General features: G+C 37.4%; 2 protein-coding genes and 1 long non-coding RNA gene across 3 annotated transcripts in view; all 3 read left to right on the forward strand.

The window, feature by feature from the left end:
- The window catches only part of LOC149084476 (astacin-like metalloprotease toxin 5), a 49,344-nt gene extending 29,672 nt beyond the window's left edge, over positions 1-19,672 (forward strand). The window contains exons 4-6 of the mRNA XM_089234892.1: positions 17,275-17,395; positions 18,213-18,388; positions 19,407-19,672. Coding sequence (XP_089091018.1) covers positions 17,275-17,395; positions 18,213-18,388; positions 19,407-19,642 — 533 coding nt within the window. The 3' untranslated portion in view covers positions 19,643-19,672. The remainder of the gene's footprint in view (positions 1-17,274; positions 17,396-18,212; positions 18,389-19,406) is intronic.
- LOC149084478 (astacin-like metalloprotease toxin 5) lies at positions 3,022-8,182 on the forward strand. Its single transcript, XM_089234890.1, has 6 exons — positions 3,022-3,144; positions 4,934-5,010; positions 5,177-5,252; positions 5,361-5,481; positions 6,993-7,171; positions 7,903-8,182. Exons 1-6 carry the CDS (start codon positions 3,039-3,041, stop codon positions 8,136-8,138), a joined length of 795 nt encoding a protein of 264 aa, XP_089091016.1. The 5' UTR covers positions 3,022-3,038; the 3' UTR covers positions 8,139-8,182.
- LOC149084479 (uncharacterized) lies at positions 13,441-17,217 on the forward strand. The gene is made up of 3 exons (XR_016192975.1): positions 13,441-13,542; positions 16,917-16,993; positions 17,095-17,217. It is a non-coding gene; the product is annotated as an uncharacterized LOC149084479 (long non-coding RNA).

The raw sequence follows: 19,672 nt of genomic DNA on the forward strand, positions 1-19,672 counted from the left end.
TGGCGCGATGATACTGGCGCACGAGCAGGGAATTTTTTTCCCCTGAATAATCTGAGGGAAAATGGACTACTTGCTGACGTCACGAGCAGCGTGCGGAGGCTTTCTATCTCTAGGAGGTGCTGCTTGTACTCTCCAAAAACAGCATTTTCTGTACGAGAAACGCGTGGATCCCGTGGGCGATGCAAAGTTTTCGCTACCAGAGGTGCAGGCTACGGCCACGGCTGCTCGAATTTCAGATTTGTTTTCCTTGATACATCTTCGTTGATTCCGTAATGGTAACATTTCTCCCAAATGTTTCTTTGTTGCCGAAGATTTATTTCGCCCACAAGTATTTTAACTATCTCCCAGCAAATTGTTTCTTCCACGTATCAGTTTTTGCCGGTCCGCAAATGATTTCTCCCATTATTTATTCAGACTTCAAATACAAATGCAACGCCACAACAGGCAAATTGCCCAACGAGGTGGCTGACTTAAGAACATCATGGATCCCCGAGCCATTTTTTGGAGGCCCTATCTACTACTGCTACACCACACATGTCCCCCCCCCCACCCCCAACGAATCGGTACATGCGGGAATGTGCGTGTTCGTGTAGTGAAACCTGACGTAAAGTTTTTTTGTTTCTCTGTAATGCTTGTTATGTGTAGTGCTGCCATCTGCCACCAGTTTTTCTAACTATGAGTGAAGTGTTATGATTGAATGATTTATCGTTGTAGGACTGTTGCTCTCTGTGGCGAGACTTTTTAACGGGGAGATCGGCTCGTCAATGCCACCAAAAAGGTTGAAGCCTTTCTTCCATTTATTTATGTTTTGCAGGAGAATTATTTCGCCGATGAATTTTTTGTCTAATATATATTCCTCTGCAAATTATTTCTCCTACTAATTCTTGTTTTCTTTTTGTGCCGCTCTGCAAATTATCTCTCCTATTTGTATACGTTACTGCTAAAGCCCGGAATTGGGCAGTGCGCGAATTGATCAATTTCGTTGTTAAGTGGCCTGGGATCCCTGGTCAAAGTCCTGTAATAAAAGACATGATTCGGGATCGTCGCCAAGTATTTTTCGTGATGTATATAGTTACGTTAGCTATGGCAACAAACCTATATGTTTTGAATTTTTTTTCCTGTAACACTTCCAGCAAATGTGACCGATGCTGCTGAAAGTGGTACTCCTTGGCTACAAATTAATAATGGAAATTATACTTAAAATTGTATGCTCATTTCATCATATCTGTTTAAAAAACTGTTGGAAACAATGCCAACTTACCCCAGATGGGACTAGTTGGCGCAAACTCTGGGATAAGTTGGCATAACATGATGGGTAATAGGATCTGAGTAATAAACTTAACTTAGAGAGAGAGAGAGAGAGAGAGAGAGAGAGAGAGAGAGAGCTGCAAAACGTTTATTTACAAAAATGGAGAAAAAGAATTATTTGCGTGGTAACACAGCTCCTTATGGCTCCTTTAGCAGCCTATTATGGCTTTCCCTTCAACTTTAGTTTAGCCTGTGGCCCCGTTTGAGATACAAGGGGGGGCCATATGTTCCCAAGTTGAGAAACACTGTTCTACTAGAAATACTGAAAATATGCCGATTTTAAGCATAAATTGGCAATATGATTTTTTTTTTTGATAAGTTATTCATAAAGCAACATTCGTTGTACTAATTTCACACAATATCAAAAGCGAAACCACATTCATTTTATCAAAAATGATCCCTTAAAAAAATGTACCCCGATTTCGAGAATTTTGTCGCCTTAAATTTTTCGGCCTGATCCTAATGAAATTCAGAGCTTTTTCCTTCGACTATCATTAGATTTGTCTCATCAATATCTGTCTGATAGTGTAACAATGCCATTTTTCTCAGTCCTGGATTATCCTCTGTTTACTTCGCAGTTATGAATTTTCAATTTTAAATACTAGAAAGACGGACGGGGACCTGTGCGACGTTGCGTTCTTTCTGCTCCCCATATCTTAAGTAAGATGAACTGAAATACCGGTTCCCGACCAGGGGGTACTAGAGAGGTCGTTAGGGCCACCCAGCTAAAAAAGAACAAAATAATTGAAAAACGTTTAAAAGAACTTTAAAAAAGTAGGTATAAGTTGTTAATATTGCCAGTTTTGAGTTTTCATATGGACCTGCCCATAAATAAAATCATTGGTGAAAGACTGGTTGCAAATTCTTCTATTCACTTATGACACTTAATTTTTCTCTCCAAGATATTATGGATATGTTTATATGATTTAACGCGAGCATTTAGGATTTTAATTGCTAGTTATTTTTTTTTCACGAATTTTAACTTCAACGACATGCAACTTTTTCGAAAGTCCCCAAAATTTTCCTATATTTTGTGCACGTAAAACTTTGTAAAATAATTTTCATAAAAAATCCTCGTCTTAAAGTATGCGAGGCGCACACGAAGTTTCAAGACATTTGAATGAGTAATGCTTGAAATAATGTTCCTTATCTAACGAAATATCCAGTTTTGAGTAAAGATCAATTAAGGGAAAACATTAGCATATATATTGTCTGCCAGTATAGTGTATATTAAAATACTTTAAATATATTTCTAGTACAGGTAGAACAAAAACTTGGATATATTTAGACGAAAAGAAAATTTCACGGTATTTCAAAATTGAAAAATTCGAAAATGTGTTTTTAGAAAATTTGTGTGCACCGACCCACTTAAGACATTTTAGATGTTCCTTATAAAGAATAATTTCAATTGAAATCAATTCTAAAAATACCGGCTTTACCAAGGTCATCATTGTAAGATCCTGCAAATGTTAAAACATTTGGTGACAAAATAGAAACAAGTTGATGCATATGTTGAAAATGATAACGTTTTTCTCATATCTGGGAAAAGTGTATACTATCGCATAATATTATCGGGATATACACATGATCAATTTCATTTTGGAATCGACCGATTGGTGAGATTATGAGATGGAGTTAGTTGAAACAGCTGGGAAAAGATAACGACATAAATTTGACGTCAACATAATTGGTGTTATTTCCTTAGCTACATGAATAAATATCAATAGGAAATGCCATTCAGATGTCACAGCGTACCCGCCGCGTCAAGTACCATGGCGTCTCTGGTGTTCGCGCTGCTTCTGCTCGGATATGCGACGTGTATTCCTCTTGTGGAGGGTGAGTCCGAGGCATAACATATAGTCGCTATATATTTTAAATTAAATTTCAATAGCTATGAGAAAAGTCGAGATTAAACCGATTGTGTAGTCAATCATAACAACAAACTATATCGTGGCGGCAAAATAATTCTGATCATTCAGAAATTGAAAAATGTAAATGGTTTATAATTTTTGTGATGGTGTAGAAATGACGAATTTCTTTTTTTGTTAATCAAGCCTGCGTGGAAACAATACAGTGATCAGAAACTTTCAATAAATCCTCAATATGTTGATTGTATATTATATTTCTATTCAACAAATGCGGGTTATATAACGCTAATTTTCGCCAAAACTACTGCGAAGTATCACTAAAGTTGGTAAAATATGTCTAATGACGAGGAAATGAAGGGCAAGTGAAGCATATATTTAAATGAAAAATCCACGGAGATGTTTAGCTTTGAAGTTTCCAGCATTTACCGCCAACGATAGAGGGTGTGGTTCACAAATTGCAAAAAACTTAAATAAATTTCAATGTTGTATAATCCCCTGCAAAACTTTAATTGGAAATCCCGACTGAAAAAAAAAAATAGTTTCACTCCTTAACGCTCAAGTTTTGGCAACAAATTTGGACAATTTCAGTTGGACTAGTACAGATCAATCTCAAAAAAGTAGTATTAGTGTTAATATATAGGAGAAACGAAAGTAAAAATATGAGAGGAATAGTGTTTATATTCTTCCTCATTCTTTTAGTATTCTGTTTATATGTAATAATGGTTTCTTTACTCGTCAAATAGTATCGAGAAAGGGAAAAATAAATTACTATTAGCGACGAGGATTCTCGGGGGAAAGGATAGAGTCGATTAACGAGATATCTCGTTCCGTCGATTCAAAATTTTTTGAATTCTTCGATTAATTTCTTTGTGAAATTTTCAATGTTCATATTTTTTGCTTTCTCTTTCCAATTCACATAATTAATTTGTTTTCAGTTTTTCGTATATTAAAAAAATGGAACTACAACAATGTTTTTTCACTAAACTGCATATTACAGCTGCCTGTGGCGCTGGTATTGGTGAGTTTCGACAAAAAAAATTTTCATTATGTAAATTTTTCTATATACAGTCAAACCTCGTTAATAAGTCACTCTTGGGAAGACCAAATACATGACCTCGTAAGCGGAGTGACTCGTTAAACGGAGTAAGCCATTTCCACGCAGATTCCTGTCTCTCAATTGATGCATTCATGCAAAAAAAATCAAATTTTCAATGAGTTCAGTCGTGAAAATTGAATACTCGAGTTTTTTCTTAATCAATTAATGTTTATTTGCTACGTAAATATGCATTTGAACAACATGAAATGCACATATATACCTTTTTCTATTTTTAAACATTCGCAAATTTTTCCGCATGTTTATTGAAACCAAAGTATTGTCATTCTGTATGGCAGTTAGATAGAGAAATGTTTCGTATAAGTGTGATGTCAATGAGCAAGTCCGAGCGTCAAACACACATGTAACATTTTTTTTTCTTTTTACGTTTGGTATCACCAACAAACTGAATGTGATGAGTTCTAATTTTAGGAATTTCTTGGAGCATATGCCTTCATTATAAGAAGCAAATGTGATGAAAAATATATTGTTATATCCGAGGTCGTTGCGTTGTCATCGAAGTTAATAAGCACGGTTCATTGACATTATTCTCTATAGAAATCAGTTGTGGAGCAACGATTACAGACGTTATATCAGAGGTGTCGTTTCAACCGTTATAGTCGTTTATAAACGAGTTTGACTATGTATATTTCGTCTTTTCCAGAGAATGATTTCGACGAAACGGCCATGATGAATCCCGACCTGTTTGAAGGTGACATCTTAGGAATCGATCCAGATGCGGTGAGTTTCTACACCTGAATCGACATTCCCAATAAACAGGAATTGATTAAAACTATTTTGGATAAGTGAATTTTTAGAAATTAAACTGTCATTCAATAAAAATTAAATCATAATTGATTGTGTTTTTGATGATACTTGATGGTTTTATTGTTTTGTCGTTTGTTAGGATCGAAATGCAATGACCACGTTGATGAAAAGATGGTCGTATAATACTATCCCTTATAAATTGACGGAGTTAGTAGGTAAAGATGTAAATCCAATCAATTATGTAATGTCTGACGTTTTTATGATGGTGTAATTAACATGTGTTCTCGTAAGGTTGACGATTAATACATACTTTTGAATAACAGAAAGCAGGGCTGGTGACCTGATTAGAGCTGCCATGAAACACATCTCAGACAATACTTGCATCCATTTCAGACCAGCGACTGATAACGAAACTCGCTACCTGAATATTTTCGCAGGAGAAGGGTAATTTTTTCAAGATTATATAGTGAGAGTTTTGTTTTTATCTCCACATGAAACCGCTTCACTTTGAAGTTGTTTTGTGAAATCACACGTGTTCTAATTGAAATCTTCAGAAATACAGTGCGAATAGATGCCGATCAGCGGAATACGCAACCAATTCATTTTCGAATCCATAAACTAGAAGAGATATGCCATTGAAATGCTTGGCAATGGCCTAAAAACAGTTGCACAAGAAACACAAGCACAAACAGCTATGGTAGAAGCATGTTTAAACGTCTGTAGGATAATTCATTTTGAGTGCACAAGCCTTGCGAAAACTGAATGAATTTCGATTATGCTTTGACAAGCAACTAAGCAGCATTTGCTTGTCAAAGCATTTTCACCGAGTAGAGGCGAAATGAATGTTAACTATGCTTGTGCAAAAAGGATTGATGCATGCTTGTAAAGCTTGCAGTTGCGTGTGCAGTCGTCTTTACACTCAAGACTTTGACCTAAGGGCAGCCATTCACGTAACTGCAAGCTTGACATGCATGCAGCCTCAATCTTTTTTTACAAACATGATTGACCGTCTGTAAGCGAAACTGGAGGTACTTACCCAGGTTGTACAAACGTCTCTCTCTCTCTCTCTCTCACCGGAGCTCAACATAATCCAAGTACAAACTTATTCTTGTGCATGTTTGAACAAAATCTCTGAACATGCTCACTTGTCAAGCTTGCGGTTACGTGTGAAGCCGCCTTTAACGAAATGACAAAGACACGGCAGATTTATTCGCCGTATTTTTTGCGTATAAACCACAAATTGTAGCTACGTTAGAAAATAGCGCAACTTTTTGGTGCGGATTATTTATCGCTGCGTCTTTATCCTGCAGTTTTTTTTCTCTTCGAAGGGGTTAGAATGGGAATAAATATTTTCAAAACGTTAATTTTTTTGGAAAAAATACCGTAATCCTTCAGAGGTTTTAACGACGGCATATAGATGGAATGGGATATACCGACATTTTTCAAAAAAATATGACAAGCAACATCTCCGTTCCTTAGGATTTCATTTCTGATGAATGAAATTTGCATTTGCGGATTACACGCCACACTAGTGTCGCAGATAAAGCAGAGTAGTCTGGTTTTCCATACGCCGGTCCGGAGAATTTGTCAAGGACACTGGGTGGGGACGCTAAATTGATACTTAACCCCCCCCCCTCAAAAAAAAATACTGTAAATCTTTGTTTTCTTTTGCAGTCCTGGGCTAAAGCGGATTATAGCGCACTCTTGAACCCATATTACATATCAAAGTGGGTCTTCGTGTTATGAATGTCACGTGTTAACGAGCTGATTGCACAACCTGGAGCTGAATACTGTAGCATTCACATTTCCAATTAAGAAAGCCAACTACGCTCGGCCCTCGGTTTTAACAGTCCAAAAATAACCTTTATGCCAATATAGTTGTGCAAATATTGCATTAATATTTAAGAAATCGTGTCCGACTTGACAGGTTGACTTGAATGTTTTCTCTGTCTCAGGTGCTACTCTTACGTCGGCAAAGTAAAACTCAAACAACAACCCCTTTCACTTGGTAGTGAGTGTTACCTGCACTCGATCGTGGTTCACGAATTGATGCACGCAGTGGGATTCTACCACGAGCATTCGAGATCCGACAGAGATGATTATATCGATATACACTGGGACAACATCAAACCAAGTAAGCAGTTATCGTGATAATTAATTTGATATGAAATGAATTGTATATGTCATCAAACCACCTTTACCTTAACTCTAACACAATTTAAATGCTTATAATGTACTGCGGCAATCATGTCACCCTCTAAATTTGGTGGGGGGGGGGGTCTTGAACGCATGACCCGATGTCACGTGGGGCGCGAAGCTTTTTGAAGTGGTCCGCCGTTGAAAACGCTTACATAGCTACAGAATTTATAGGAATACTGCAAAAAAAATTACATTTCAAAAGTAGTTAAAGAAAAAAAAATTCAGAACTAATACGAGAAATAACTTCATAATTGAGAAATAATTTCAGAATCACACCAGAAGAAATAATTTTTAACGAGAAATAATTTCAGAATTTTTTAACGAGAAATAATTTCAGAATTTTTTAACGAGAAATAATTTCAGAATTTTTTAACGAGAAATAATTTCAGAATTTTTTAACGAGAAATAATTTCAGAATTTTTTAACGAGAAATAATTTCAGAATTTTTTAACGAGAAATAATTTCAGGATGAATGAGAGATAATTTCAGAATTTCGTAATTCACGATAATTCATAATGCAGGATCATTGGAAGAAGTATTAAAAGCATTAAAATATTGCAGAAATTTTATTTTAAGAGAAAAACTACTCAGAATTACGGGAACTCTAATTGTAAACACTCTGTATATAAACACAAACGAATATGAATTTTATTTTGCCTTTCTCAGAAGCTGTATCTCGGTTCGAGAAACTGCGGCCTAATCAGAACATATTGTACGACAAGTTCGACTTCGATTCCATCATGTTGTACAGTGACACAGCCTTCAGTATGGATCGACGAGCTGGTTTGAAGACGATGACTTCCAAGATACCAGGGAAATCAATCCCCAATATGCACAAGAAACCTGGACTTAGCAAGAGCGACATCTATCGAGTCAAACAGCTGTACCAATGTAGAAACTGAATACGATGTTTGGTCTGTAGAATAAAAATCTCTGTTTAACTTTGGATATTTCTACTAAAATCGAAGTACAGTAAAACCTCTCTTTTGCGGAAACACGCTCGACAAAAGAAAATTGTCTGTATATTTCGCTCAAAATCGTCTTGAATTTAATACTGATTTTGATTCTTCTCCCAAGAGCAAAGCGGTTCAAGATTCAATCTTTAATACAGCTTTGCCCAAGAGGGTCTAATAACATCGACATTTTGCACCATATTATCACCGAGATTGTCGATAAAGCTGTTGGTAATGCCACATTTCATAGACGGCGCTGCATGAAAACCAATCATAAAAATATGCAAATCAGAGTCCTATAAAATGCTGGGTGCAGGGGTAACTGCTCATTTCTGAATTTCTTGCGCTTGTTTACATGTTATTTCATTGTGATTGGCATTGGGAGAAAAATAACAATCGGTGAAGTTGTTTAACATCAGCCACGAATCACCGGCTGAAGCTTTACGAACGCTTCGTATACAAAAGAGATTAAGAGAGGATTAAAAACTGATTTTCCCTGATCAAATAAACTTCCAGTTTGTGAGAGTAACTTTTCCGTAAACCATCAAATTTTTCCCAATTGCTTAATTTCATGAAAGTTTTAAGCTATTTACGAATTTACAAGGCAACCTGTATTACGCATGCGCATTTTTACAGATCTATCAAATGAAATTCGTAGAGTACATGGAATTTTCTGCTAGGGGTCATTCAAGTATTACGTAAGCAGATTTCAGCCATTTTTGGGGCCCTTCCCCCGTCAGCAAAATTTCGTCAGCAGCTTAGACTATTTCAGATCTTCAAAAATGGGTGGTTTATGACGTAAGCAACTTTCATACTTTCCCCCCCCCTCCCCCTTGTCATCAAAAGTCAGCAAATCGCAAACCCCCCACCCTCGATGCTGACGTGATACTTGAATGACCCCCTACCGACAAACGGGGTGAGAAAATTATCAAACACATGGTATATTCAAATTTTTGAAATGGAACTTCTTTAGGGTGGGAGTGAATTTTCAACCACGTTGAAACCACGTCATATAAAATGAAACGGAAATGACGTAAGCTCTCGCTTCCTCAATCGTAAAAAGTGAAGCGGAAATGGGGTAAGAGGTTTCTCCATTCCCCTCAAAAACCGTTTCCGTTGGTGGAAGTACTTTGTGTTGGGGGTGGACACATATATCTGGAACTCTGGTCGGGTTGGAGAGAAACAAAGTTTTGTTGATGGTGTGAAGGTTCCATCGATTGTTTTTGAATGTAGTATGTTATATAATGTGAATAAATTAATTTAATATTATTCATAAACAAAAAAAATCATTTCCGTAATTAATATAAATAACCAAAAACTAATGAGAGAAGAAGCTTTAGAATTAATGAAAATGCGAATTCATGCAAAACATAATTTCATAATCAGTGAAAACTTTCAATAATTTCGCGCCCCGTATTTGACACTGGGTCCCCAATTAATTTGATCTGATCGGTGACATCAGAATCATGTTTCATTGCATAATTTCACAACTCAAAAACCAGAGATGGACAGAATTCTGGACCATCTGATTTCCAGTACAGGGGAAGTTATACTTTGTGACGAAGGAATTCGTGGGGGGGGGGGGGGGAGTTTCCTGTTCAGTGGCGTATAATCGTTAAAAAAAGAAAAGGTATTTGGGAACAGCTGTTGGTTGCAGCGATAGCCCCTCTGGTGGTCGAGTGGTCATAGTGACGGTCCCGCGTTCGAACCCCATCGTCGCCGCAGTGGTGGTCAGCTGAAGTTGGTTTTCTGCGGTTCCTAACTTCAATGCTTTTATTGTGTTTTATATTTTGACTACATTCAGCGTCAGGATACAATGAAAATTAAATGGTAGAAATATATGCATGAAAATAAATACAAAAATATTTTTATGGGGGAAAAAAAAAAACGAGGAGAATAATTTGCGCAGAAAAAATGCAGAAATTAAAGAAGAAATAATTCTTCAACAATAAAATTATTTCGAAAATAAATAGATGGGAGAAATATTTCAATAAATAAGGAATAATAATTTGTGGACCAAGCAAAACTGAATAAGTAGGAGAAATGGATTCGCGGGATTTTTTCATAAAATAGATATTAAATAACAGAAGCGTTTCACCGTGACAGGCAAAAAACAAAATACGAGGAATAATTAGCTGCCCTGCTGAGGATGGCTCAGACGAATGAAAACCAGCAAAGAAATAGCATGATAATTTGAATCTAGAGTTATTTAGCGGATAACGTGAATTGTTTGAAATGTTTTCAGCGGTTGAAGGGCACTGGTAAGAGAAATGTGATTTTTAAAATTTTATTCAATAGCAATTATTTCACCTCAAATGGCTACGAGGATGACCTCTGACAACATTTGAAACAGTAGAGGAGTAGCCTATTTGTAATTGGAATCTTCCTCTTGATTCGGTTCATTATTCAGCTAATGGACAAGACTATGAACACCCTATAAACCCTTGAACGTGATAACATAAAAATTATTCAGTCAATCGACCGTCACGAATATTACACGGCTTTGAGGTATATGGTCGCCAGAGATGAGTAATGACATTTGAATTGAAGTGGCTATTTATCTATAGTTAAATTTGATTTGACTCCACTAAGACTGTTCGATTCTAGATACGGTTAAATATACAATTTATTAATTAGAAGAAACACACGGTACGTTAACATATATATATATATATACGAAACAAGAATACACGGACACACAGTAAAAAGACATCTCTACTCTGAAAGAAACCAAAGCCTTCTCTCTCGAACAGCGGAAGAGAGGCAAAGAAAAGGCGCGCACACATAAGGCCCCTTTCACACGGAGCGGATGCGGATGCGGGTGCGCATACCCTTTCACACGAGCATTGAAGATGCGCTTTAGGTTGAAATTCGTGCATAAAAACTATTTTTTCTCAATTTTTATAATTATTTTTCTCCTTCACCCCTGATTCAGTGCCCATAGGCAGCCTAGAACCATTCTTTGGTGGTTTAATCTAGAGCCATATAGAATATGGGAATAAAGATGTCTTCATTCCGATCCTCACAAGTAGTCGATGGGAGAAAATGTCTTCAAATATTTTCAAAAGATTTTGAAAAAAAAAATATGTCTTTTCGGAAAAATATGAAAGAAAAATTCCAAAACATCCAATGTTTGAAAAATCCAATTCAAAAACATCCAAAACATTCGATGTTCCAAAAAAAAAAAAAAAATTCAGGAGATATCAAAGAATTTGCAAGTAGAATAAAAGGGGAGGGGTGGAGACTTTCAAAATGCCTGTGCTTAGAAATATTCACATCACAATTCTGTCTTAGGCCGGGATTACACTATAAAAATTTGATAAAAGTTCGTTTATAAAACTTGAAAAAGGCAACCAATAGGCGGATCAGTTAAGTTCGCTCGAATGTAACAGATGTGTTTATTGGTTACATTTTTCAAGTTTTATAAAAGAATTTTTAATCAAAATTTTATAGGGTAATACCAGCCTTAGAACATTTTTATTACACTATAAAAGTTTTCTAAAAGTCCTTTTATAAAACTTGAAAAATTTAACTAATAAGCTTACCAGTTGCATTTGCTCGATTGTAACCTATGATCTTTAGATCTATGAGTTTTAGAAAAGGGATTTTATTAAACGTTTATGGTGTAATACGGGCCTTAGGCCGGGATTTCACTTTAAAAGTTTTGTAGAAGCTGTTTGATAAAACGTGAAAAATTCAACCAATAAGATTACCGGTTGCATTTGCTTGAATGCATTTGCGATGCGCCTATTGATTGAATTTTCAACTTTTATAAAATATATTTTATAAAACTTTCTAGTGTGATCCCGGCCTTAAGCCCAGATTGCACTATAAAAATTTTATAATAATTCTCTTAAAAATGCGACCAATAAGCTGATCGGTTGCATTGGCTCGAATGCAACCGATAAATTAATTGGTTGCTTTTTTTCAAGTTTTATAAAATAACTTTCATAAACCTTTTAGAGTGAAGTCTCATCCTTAGATTAGTCACTTCTGAAATATAAAATTTCACTTTTTTTTCAGTTTATAGACTGAATATCGAGTAAAATAAACTTGTAGGTATCGGGGGAACCACCAGAAACATTCAAGTGCTAGGGTCTTCAAACGTCTTAATCCGGCCCTGAGTGAACACCGTACGTGGATAACGTTGTTTAATAAAAGTATTTTTTTTTTAAGTTTAAAAAAATTAACAGATTAAAAATTAAAAAAAATAACAAATATTTAAAATAATATTTCAGATATTTTTAAATAATTTTAAAAATTTAAAAAGAAAAAAAATTACAATTTTTAAATTAAATTTAAAAGTTATTAAAGTATGTAGTCAATTAAATATTCGTAATGAACAGAACGGCTTATAATTTTGGTCCCGTCAGTGGCCGTTGTTGACAGGTTTTATTGTATAAAATTGTGAAATATGGACAAAAGGCAGTTGAAGTTGCTATATCTCCATCTCAGAAGGAAACGGTGGGATACACGTATGTAGGTACATTATATTAATGAGCAGGGACCATCATATGGTGTTTTTAAGGGTATTTATGGCAAATAATTAAAAAAATTCCGTGAAAAATCACCTTCAAAAGTAGCCAAAGATGCGGACGAATTCGCTCCGCATCCGCATCGTGTGAATAGCTCCGAATAAACCTACTGTCAAAACTTCTATGTGCGGATGCGGAGCCCGCACTTGGGTTTTGACATCCTGACCCGCATGAATATTTCCTAGGTGCGGAGATTTTTCGGCTCGTCTGAAAGGCTCTGTATATTCCTATTGTTAAAACTTCTTCCGGACCCGCGTCTGCATCCGCTCCGTGTGAAAAGGGCCTAACGAGGTGTTGGCAGATTTATGATATTCGAAACCAACACCTACGCACTCTTGCCGACAGCATCACCACAGGTATTTCAGAGGTTCCTTATGAAGAATAATTTGAATCGAAATCGATTCTAGCAATACCGGTTTTACTAGGTCATCATTGTAAGTTCCTACAAATGTTAAAACATGTGGTGAAAAACTAGAAACAAGTTAATGCACGTGTTGAAAATTTTAAGGTTTCACTCATAGCTGGGAAAAGTGTGTACTATCTCATGATAAAAGCATTGTCGTAGATACACATAATCGATTTCATTCTGAAATTCAATGGTGAGATTATGAGAAAGAGTTGAGGCAGGTGGGAAGAGATAACGAGACGAAATATCAAGACGTAAACAAAATTTGTGTTACCCGCCCTTCAGCCACATAAATGTTCATAAGGATCGCCATACGAATGTCATAGTGTTTCCACTGCATCAAGTACCATGCTGTCTTTGGTGTTCGCACTGCTTTTGCTGGGATATGCGACGTGTATCCCTCTAGTGGACGGTGAGTCCGTGACATAATATTCATATATATATAGCCTACTTTAACAACAACAAATTAAATCGTGACTCTTTTCAGATCACTTAGAAATTGAAGAATAAAGAAGATTTGTTATTTTTATGCTGGTGTATAGAAAAGGTGAAATTTTTATCTCCTAAATACTGTGTGAAAACAATAGAATGATCAGAAACTTTCAATAAATCCTCAGTATGCCGACCGAATATTATCTCTCAACATACGGGATAACGTTAATTTTCGCCAAAACTATTCCAAAGTATCACTAAAATAGGTGAGTAATATATGCCAATAGTTTTCCCTTAAAATGCCCTTTACTCAAAACTGAGTTTTTGTTAGAAAATTGTTTTTCGAACACCATCATCCAAAGTCTCGAAACTTTGTGCATCTCTCACCACTATAGTGTTACATACTTTAACACAAGGATTCTTTAATTAAAATTGTTTAAAACAATTTTATTTCTCAAAGTATGGGTAAACTAGCTGTTACCCGCGGTTTCGCTTGTGTGGTTTTGGTGATCCGAAAATAACTCGGCGATGAGATTCCCCACATAACATTTGAAACCCCCATGATCACCTTGGGGTACGAATTTTCAGAAATCCCGTCTTATTGGGTATCTAAATTATGAAATATAACGCTGAGACCAAATATCATGGTGAGTTCGGCTCAGTGATGATTGTTCCATATAACTTTTAAACCCCTCCCCCAGGTCTTGAATTTTGAAAAATCCCCTCTCAGCGAGTGTCTAAATTACAATACAAAAATACTGACCTAATTTCATATTACGGTTTCGGCGATATCGGTAGCCCAGGTCGATAAGATACTCGCCTAAAGTACCAAAGCATGCTAAGAGGTGTCGCGAGTTCGATACCCGGTTCGTCCCTGTCAGAAAACTTTCCTGACACAGGGGTACACCAAAAAACGGCGACATGACCGCAGAAAAAATCGAATTGGCCCCCCCAGTCCCCCATCGAATTGGCAATAAATTGTAGGTCCCGGTCTAAAATTAGCCCTCGTGTGCAGAAAATGACCAATGATCAGCGATATCGGCTCGGCGTGATTTCTCCATATGATCCCCCCTCCAATTGAAACCCCTTATGACCACCTTAGGGGTCGAAGTTCGAGAAACCTTTTCTTAGTCAATCTTTACGTCATGGAAATGTAACTTCTGACCAAATTCCTTCAGCGTTTTCGGATCGGCGTGACTTCAATATGTTACCTTTGAACCCCACTTTTGACCACGTGAGGGGTCGAATTTCGTTCAGTAAACACGAGCTGTAAGGGCAGAAGATTGAGATGCTCGTTGCCTTTGTAGTCTTGTGGTCAGGGGCTCTTACCCGGCAAGTGATAGGACGTGGGTTCGATTTCTCGCAACGGCAGTTGAATTTTTTCCCTCTTTCCTAAACATATCTTCTTCGCAATAGCCCAGCTGTTAAAAACCTTAATAACTTTTATCTACGTATAAGACGGATTTGATGGCAAATGCAATTTTTTTGTTTCTACGCTTTCAGAAAATAGTAATAGGAATAAGACAACCATAAGTATTCTTTATGGGTATTGTATAATATTTTATCATGTGTATATATTGTTTATACACTCATGTCCATAAATTGAGGATAATGCCAGCTCCGGCAAATAAAGTTTCAGAAACCAAACAAACGTTACTTATTCATAAAGCCCATTTATTAAACAAAAGATAAAGAACAGAAACGATGGCGTATGTATGATACCATTCATAACGATTTTTGCTCCCTGGAGCAATTGTAAAAAATATCTCCTTTACGAAAACTTACTATTACATGGTTGGTATGATGGTTAATACATTGTATGTCTCCCATGCGATGAAATACAGTCCGTACAACGCCTAGGCAGGCTGAGTATCAAATTATCGATCTGATCTTGGGGAAGATCACTCCACTCAGCAAGCAATGCTCTCCGAAGTTCCGGTAGACATGTAGGAGGTGGTCGACGGGCTGCAACTCGTCGGCCAAGCATGTCCCACACATGCTCTATCGGATTCAAGTCAGGTGAGAATGCTGACCATTCCATACGGGTTATATCCTCAGATTCAAGGCAATTGTTTACGATGTTTGCTCGGTGAGGATGGGCGTTGTCATCCATAAACACAAATTCTGCGCCCATGGCACCCCTAAACAAACGTACATGTTGTTCCAGAATGATGTCCCGATAAATTTGGGCTTTCATGGTTCCGGTTTGAACATGCAGATCTGTTCTGGAACCCAGTATAATTCCACCCCAAACGAGCAATGCTGCACCACCGTAACGGTGTCGTTCAATGATGTTGTCTTGGTGGTAACGGGTACCTGGCGTTCTCCATATGAAAGTCCGACGGCAAGCTAAACCTGGACTCGTCGGAAAACATCACACAAGCCCACTGTTGCCTTGCAACTGTGGTACCCGTGGCTGCAGATAGCTGACGAGACAGGTCGGATGCTGTGCTCCGTCTGCTTCTTTTGGCAGTTACTGCCAAATACCGGTCTTCATTCGGCGTTGTAACTCGGGGGCGACCCGTACTGTAACGTCTACTGACATTTCCGTTATCTTGGAGTCGTTGCCAAAGCCTAGAGATGACACTTTGGGCAATTCCAAGTTCCTCGGATACTTCCATCTGAGTACGCCCACATTCCAGGCGACCGATAGTTCTACCACGTAAAAAATCCTCCACATGCGTCCTCTGTGTCATAACTATTCGCTTATGGCACTGAGCGCCTTACAGAACTCTTGTGAACAATTTCACTTCTTTGCCATCATTCTTCATATACCCCCCTCTTACACTCTTCTCATTGTGACGTACTATCGGCATCATCTGGTGGCTTCTTGAAATTTGCATATCATTCTTGCAGATGTGTGTGATAATTCTACAGGTGAAATTTTTACTTTTGATTTCGATTTCCGTATGATTCTGAATTATCCTTAATTTATGGACATGAGTGTAATTTTTGTGATTGTGTTTTTAATTGGGTTTCTGTATTTTTGAAATATATGACATCTATGTTTGTTATTGGCATCTTTTTCTCAGTCACGTCGTTGGGCAAACACAAATACAACGCGCGTTATATTTGTATTTGTAACAAATATGGCCCTATAACGTGAGGTATCAACAACAACCTCAATGCAATGAGCTGCAATTGTAGAAATTTCTAAGGGCAAATGTCATCATAACTGAAGCAAAGGCGACGAAAAATGTGTTGAGGTCGTTGCGTTTTGATCGACGTTATAAGCAAGGCTAAATGACAATATTCTCTATGTGAATCAGTCTGGTCCAACGATTATTGGCGTTATAGCCGAGGTGTCGTTGCAACCATAAACGAGCCTAACCGTATACATTTCGTGTCTTCCAGAGAATGATTTTGATGAAACGGCCATGTTTAATCCCGACCTGTTTGAAGGCGACATCTTAGGAATCGATCCAGATGCGGTGAGTTTTTACATTTGAACTGATTGATATTCCCCTAATTTTGGACATGTGAATTTTTGGAAATTACTGCCATACAATGATATTGTTTTGTCGTTTGTTAGGACCGCAATGCAATGACTACGAGGACGAGAAGATGGCCAGACAATACTCTCCCTTACAAAATCACGGAGTTAGTAGGTCAAGATGGAAATTTAATCAATTATGTTATGCCTAACATTTTATGATAATGTCTCGACATGTGTTCGTAAGGTTGATGATTAATACATACTTTTGAATAACAGAAAGCAGAGCTGGTGACCTGATCAGACGTTCCATGAAACACATCTCAGACAGGACGTGCATCCGTTTCAGACCAGCGACTGATGACGACGCGACCTACCTGCATATTTTCGCGGGAGAAGGGTAATTTTTCCAAGATTATATATTGTCAGAATTTTGCTTTTTTCTTCATGTGAAACTGACTTTTCCGGGGGCCAAATGTACCGAGGACGAAACGTGCTAAGGGCGAGACGTCGGGTACGAAATGTCGGAGGTGAAATATCGGGGGCAAAGAGGTTCCGTGAATCGTATTTATATGGTATATGGACATATGATATCGGGTATATGGTAAAAAGTATTTGCATACATTTTCAACACAAAGGTTTCAAACAGCTGGCTAATGCGAAAATATATATTTCTGGAAAGAGGGAGAATTCTCTCAACTGTCCCCTACGGGAAATATCTCAATCTTTCCAAGGAAGTGGTTGAGATATTCGTTGCTTCTGTAGTCTAGTGGTCTAGGACGTTCACCAGGAAAGTGAAAGGACGTGGGTTCGATTCCCCGCAGGGGCAGTTGGATTTGCTCTCTTTCTCCAAAAATGTGTCTTCCAAAAATCAAATCTATCAAAAATGTATATGAAAAAATATCTCTTCCAGCAAGCTATTAAAAACGTTTGTATGGATAACGGAGAGTGGCGTCATCCTTACATTTCCGCGCCTATGCATTTCAGCAACATCTTTTATCTCTGCAGCTTCTTTTTTCTGTGTGAGAGGTTAGAAGAGAAATAAACATTTTTTTACCTAAATTAATTTTTGAAAATTTGTAGATGACGTAGTGTTATAGTTGGTAAATTGAATTTTTTCTTCTCTTTTGCAAAGCCTTAACAAACAATCCTTTCTTAAAATTTAAGATATCCTGACAGTCTTGATAAATCGACGAATGTCGTCTTTTTTTCCTCAGGTGCTACTCTTACATCGGCCGAGATGAAGGAACACAACCTCTTTCACTTGGTAATGGGTGTTACATGCAAGTGATCGTTGTACACGAACTGATGCACGCAATCGGATTCTATCACGAACATTCACGATCCGACAGAGACGATTACATCAATATCCTCTGGAACAACATCGAGTCAAGTAAGCAGCCGTAGTAGTTTAATCTATATAAAATAACATGTCCTGACTGACTAAACATCATCGCCGAGCCAAAACAGCACCTCCTAGAGATAGAAAGCCTCCGCACGGGTTGCCATTAACGTCATTCAGACTACTTAGCAAGTTTGCCACATTTTTGAACCACAGCATTCTATTTCGTTTCTTCTTATTTTGGCGTAGAATCTTCTGATTGGCTCATAGTGGTTGGATGTGGGGCATAGAAACTAGTTTGATATAAAACGAATTGCTTATGTCAAGGGTGCCTCAACCTTCCAAAGAGTGCGCGCCACTTCATTGTTTTGAAAACGTATCGCTGCCTCACAAATGATCTGTAAATGTGCCGTTGGTTAATTAAGTGATGTGGGAATGTGTCACGGGTCACTCAAGAGAACTTTACTGATGTGCTGTACTTGAACAACTTAAGTGCGCCTCGGGCACCTTAAGCGAATTAAGAATATTCCTAGAGCCACTTAAGTGATATAGAACAATATGGCAAGTCACTAAAGTGATTCGTGAATGTGGCGCATGTAACTAGTGATCTGCAAAGAATTGCCAAACTTCAACTCATCGTCATATTTAGATAAGAGCCACTTAAGTGATCTTGAACAGCGTGCCAAGTCATTAAAGAGATCTATAAACATGCCACAGTTGACTTAAATGGTGATTATGCCACGGGTCACTTAAGTGGTGCAAAGCATTGCAAAAACCTTCAACCGATCGCCATATTTAGATTAGGTAAGTAAACAATGTTTAACCAGTAACTAATTTCAATACAGTCTGATCATTCCATGAGGGAAAAAAAAGGTGTTTTCCAAACCACTATAGATTGAATGCCTTCAATCCAAACAATCAGAGAAGGGTTTTTTCCCCCACTTTGTCAGATTTCATCTCATGATGTTCGATTGTCATTAATGCGATATTAGAAAAAATGTGGGAAACAGAATCGAAAGATCTGTATATTTATGTACAAACACAATACGAATATTATTTTATCTTTCAGGGGCTTTACCTCAGTTCAGGAAACTGCTGCCTAATCAGAACACATTGTACGACAAGTTCGACTTCGATTCCGTCATGTTGTACAGCGACACAGCCTTCAGTAAGGATCTACGAGCAGATTTGAAGACAATGACTTCCAAGATACCGGGGAAACCAATCCCCGATCAGTTCAAGAAACCTGGACTCAGCAATAGCGACATCTATCGAGTTAAACAGCTGTACGGATGTAGAAACTGAATACGATAATGTAATAAAAATGCCTTTTTA

This window comes from Pholcus phalangioides, unplaced genomic scaffold, assembly GCF_987345545.1.
Source record: "Pholcus phalangioides strain wild (caught in Gottingen) unplaced genomic scaffold, Ppha-v1.0 ptg000008l_1, whole genome shotgun sequence".
Taxonomy (NCBI): Eukaryota; Metazoa; Arthropoda; class Arachnida; order Araneae; family Pholcidae; genus Pholcus; species Pholcus phalangioides.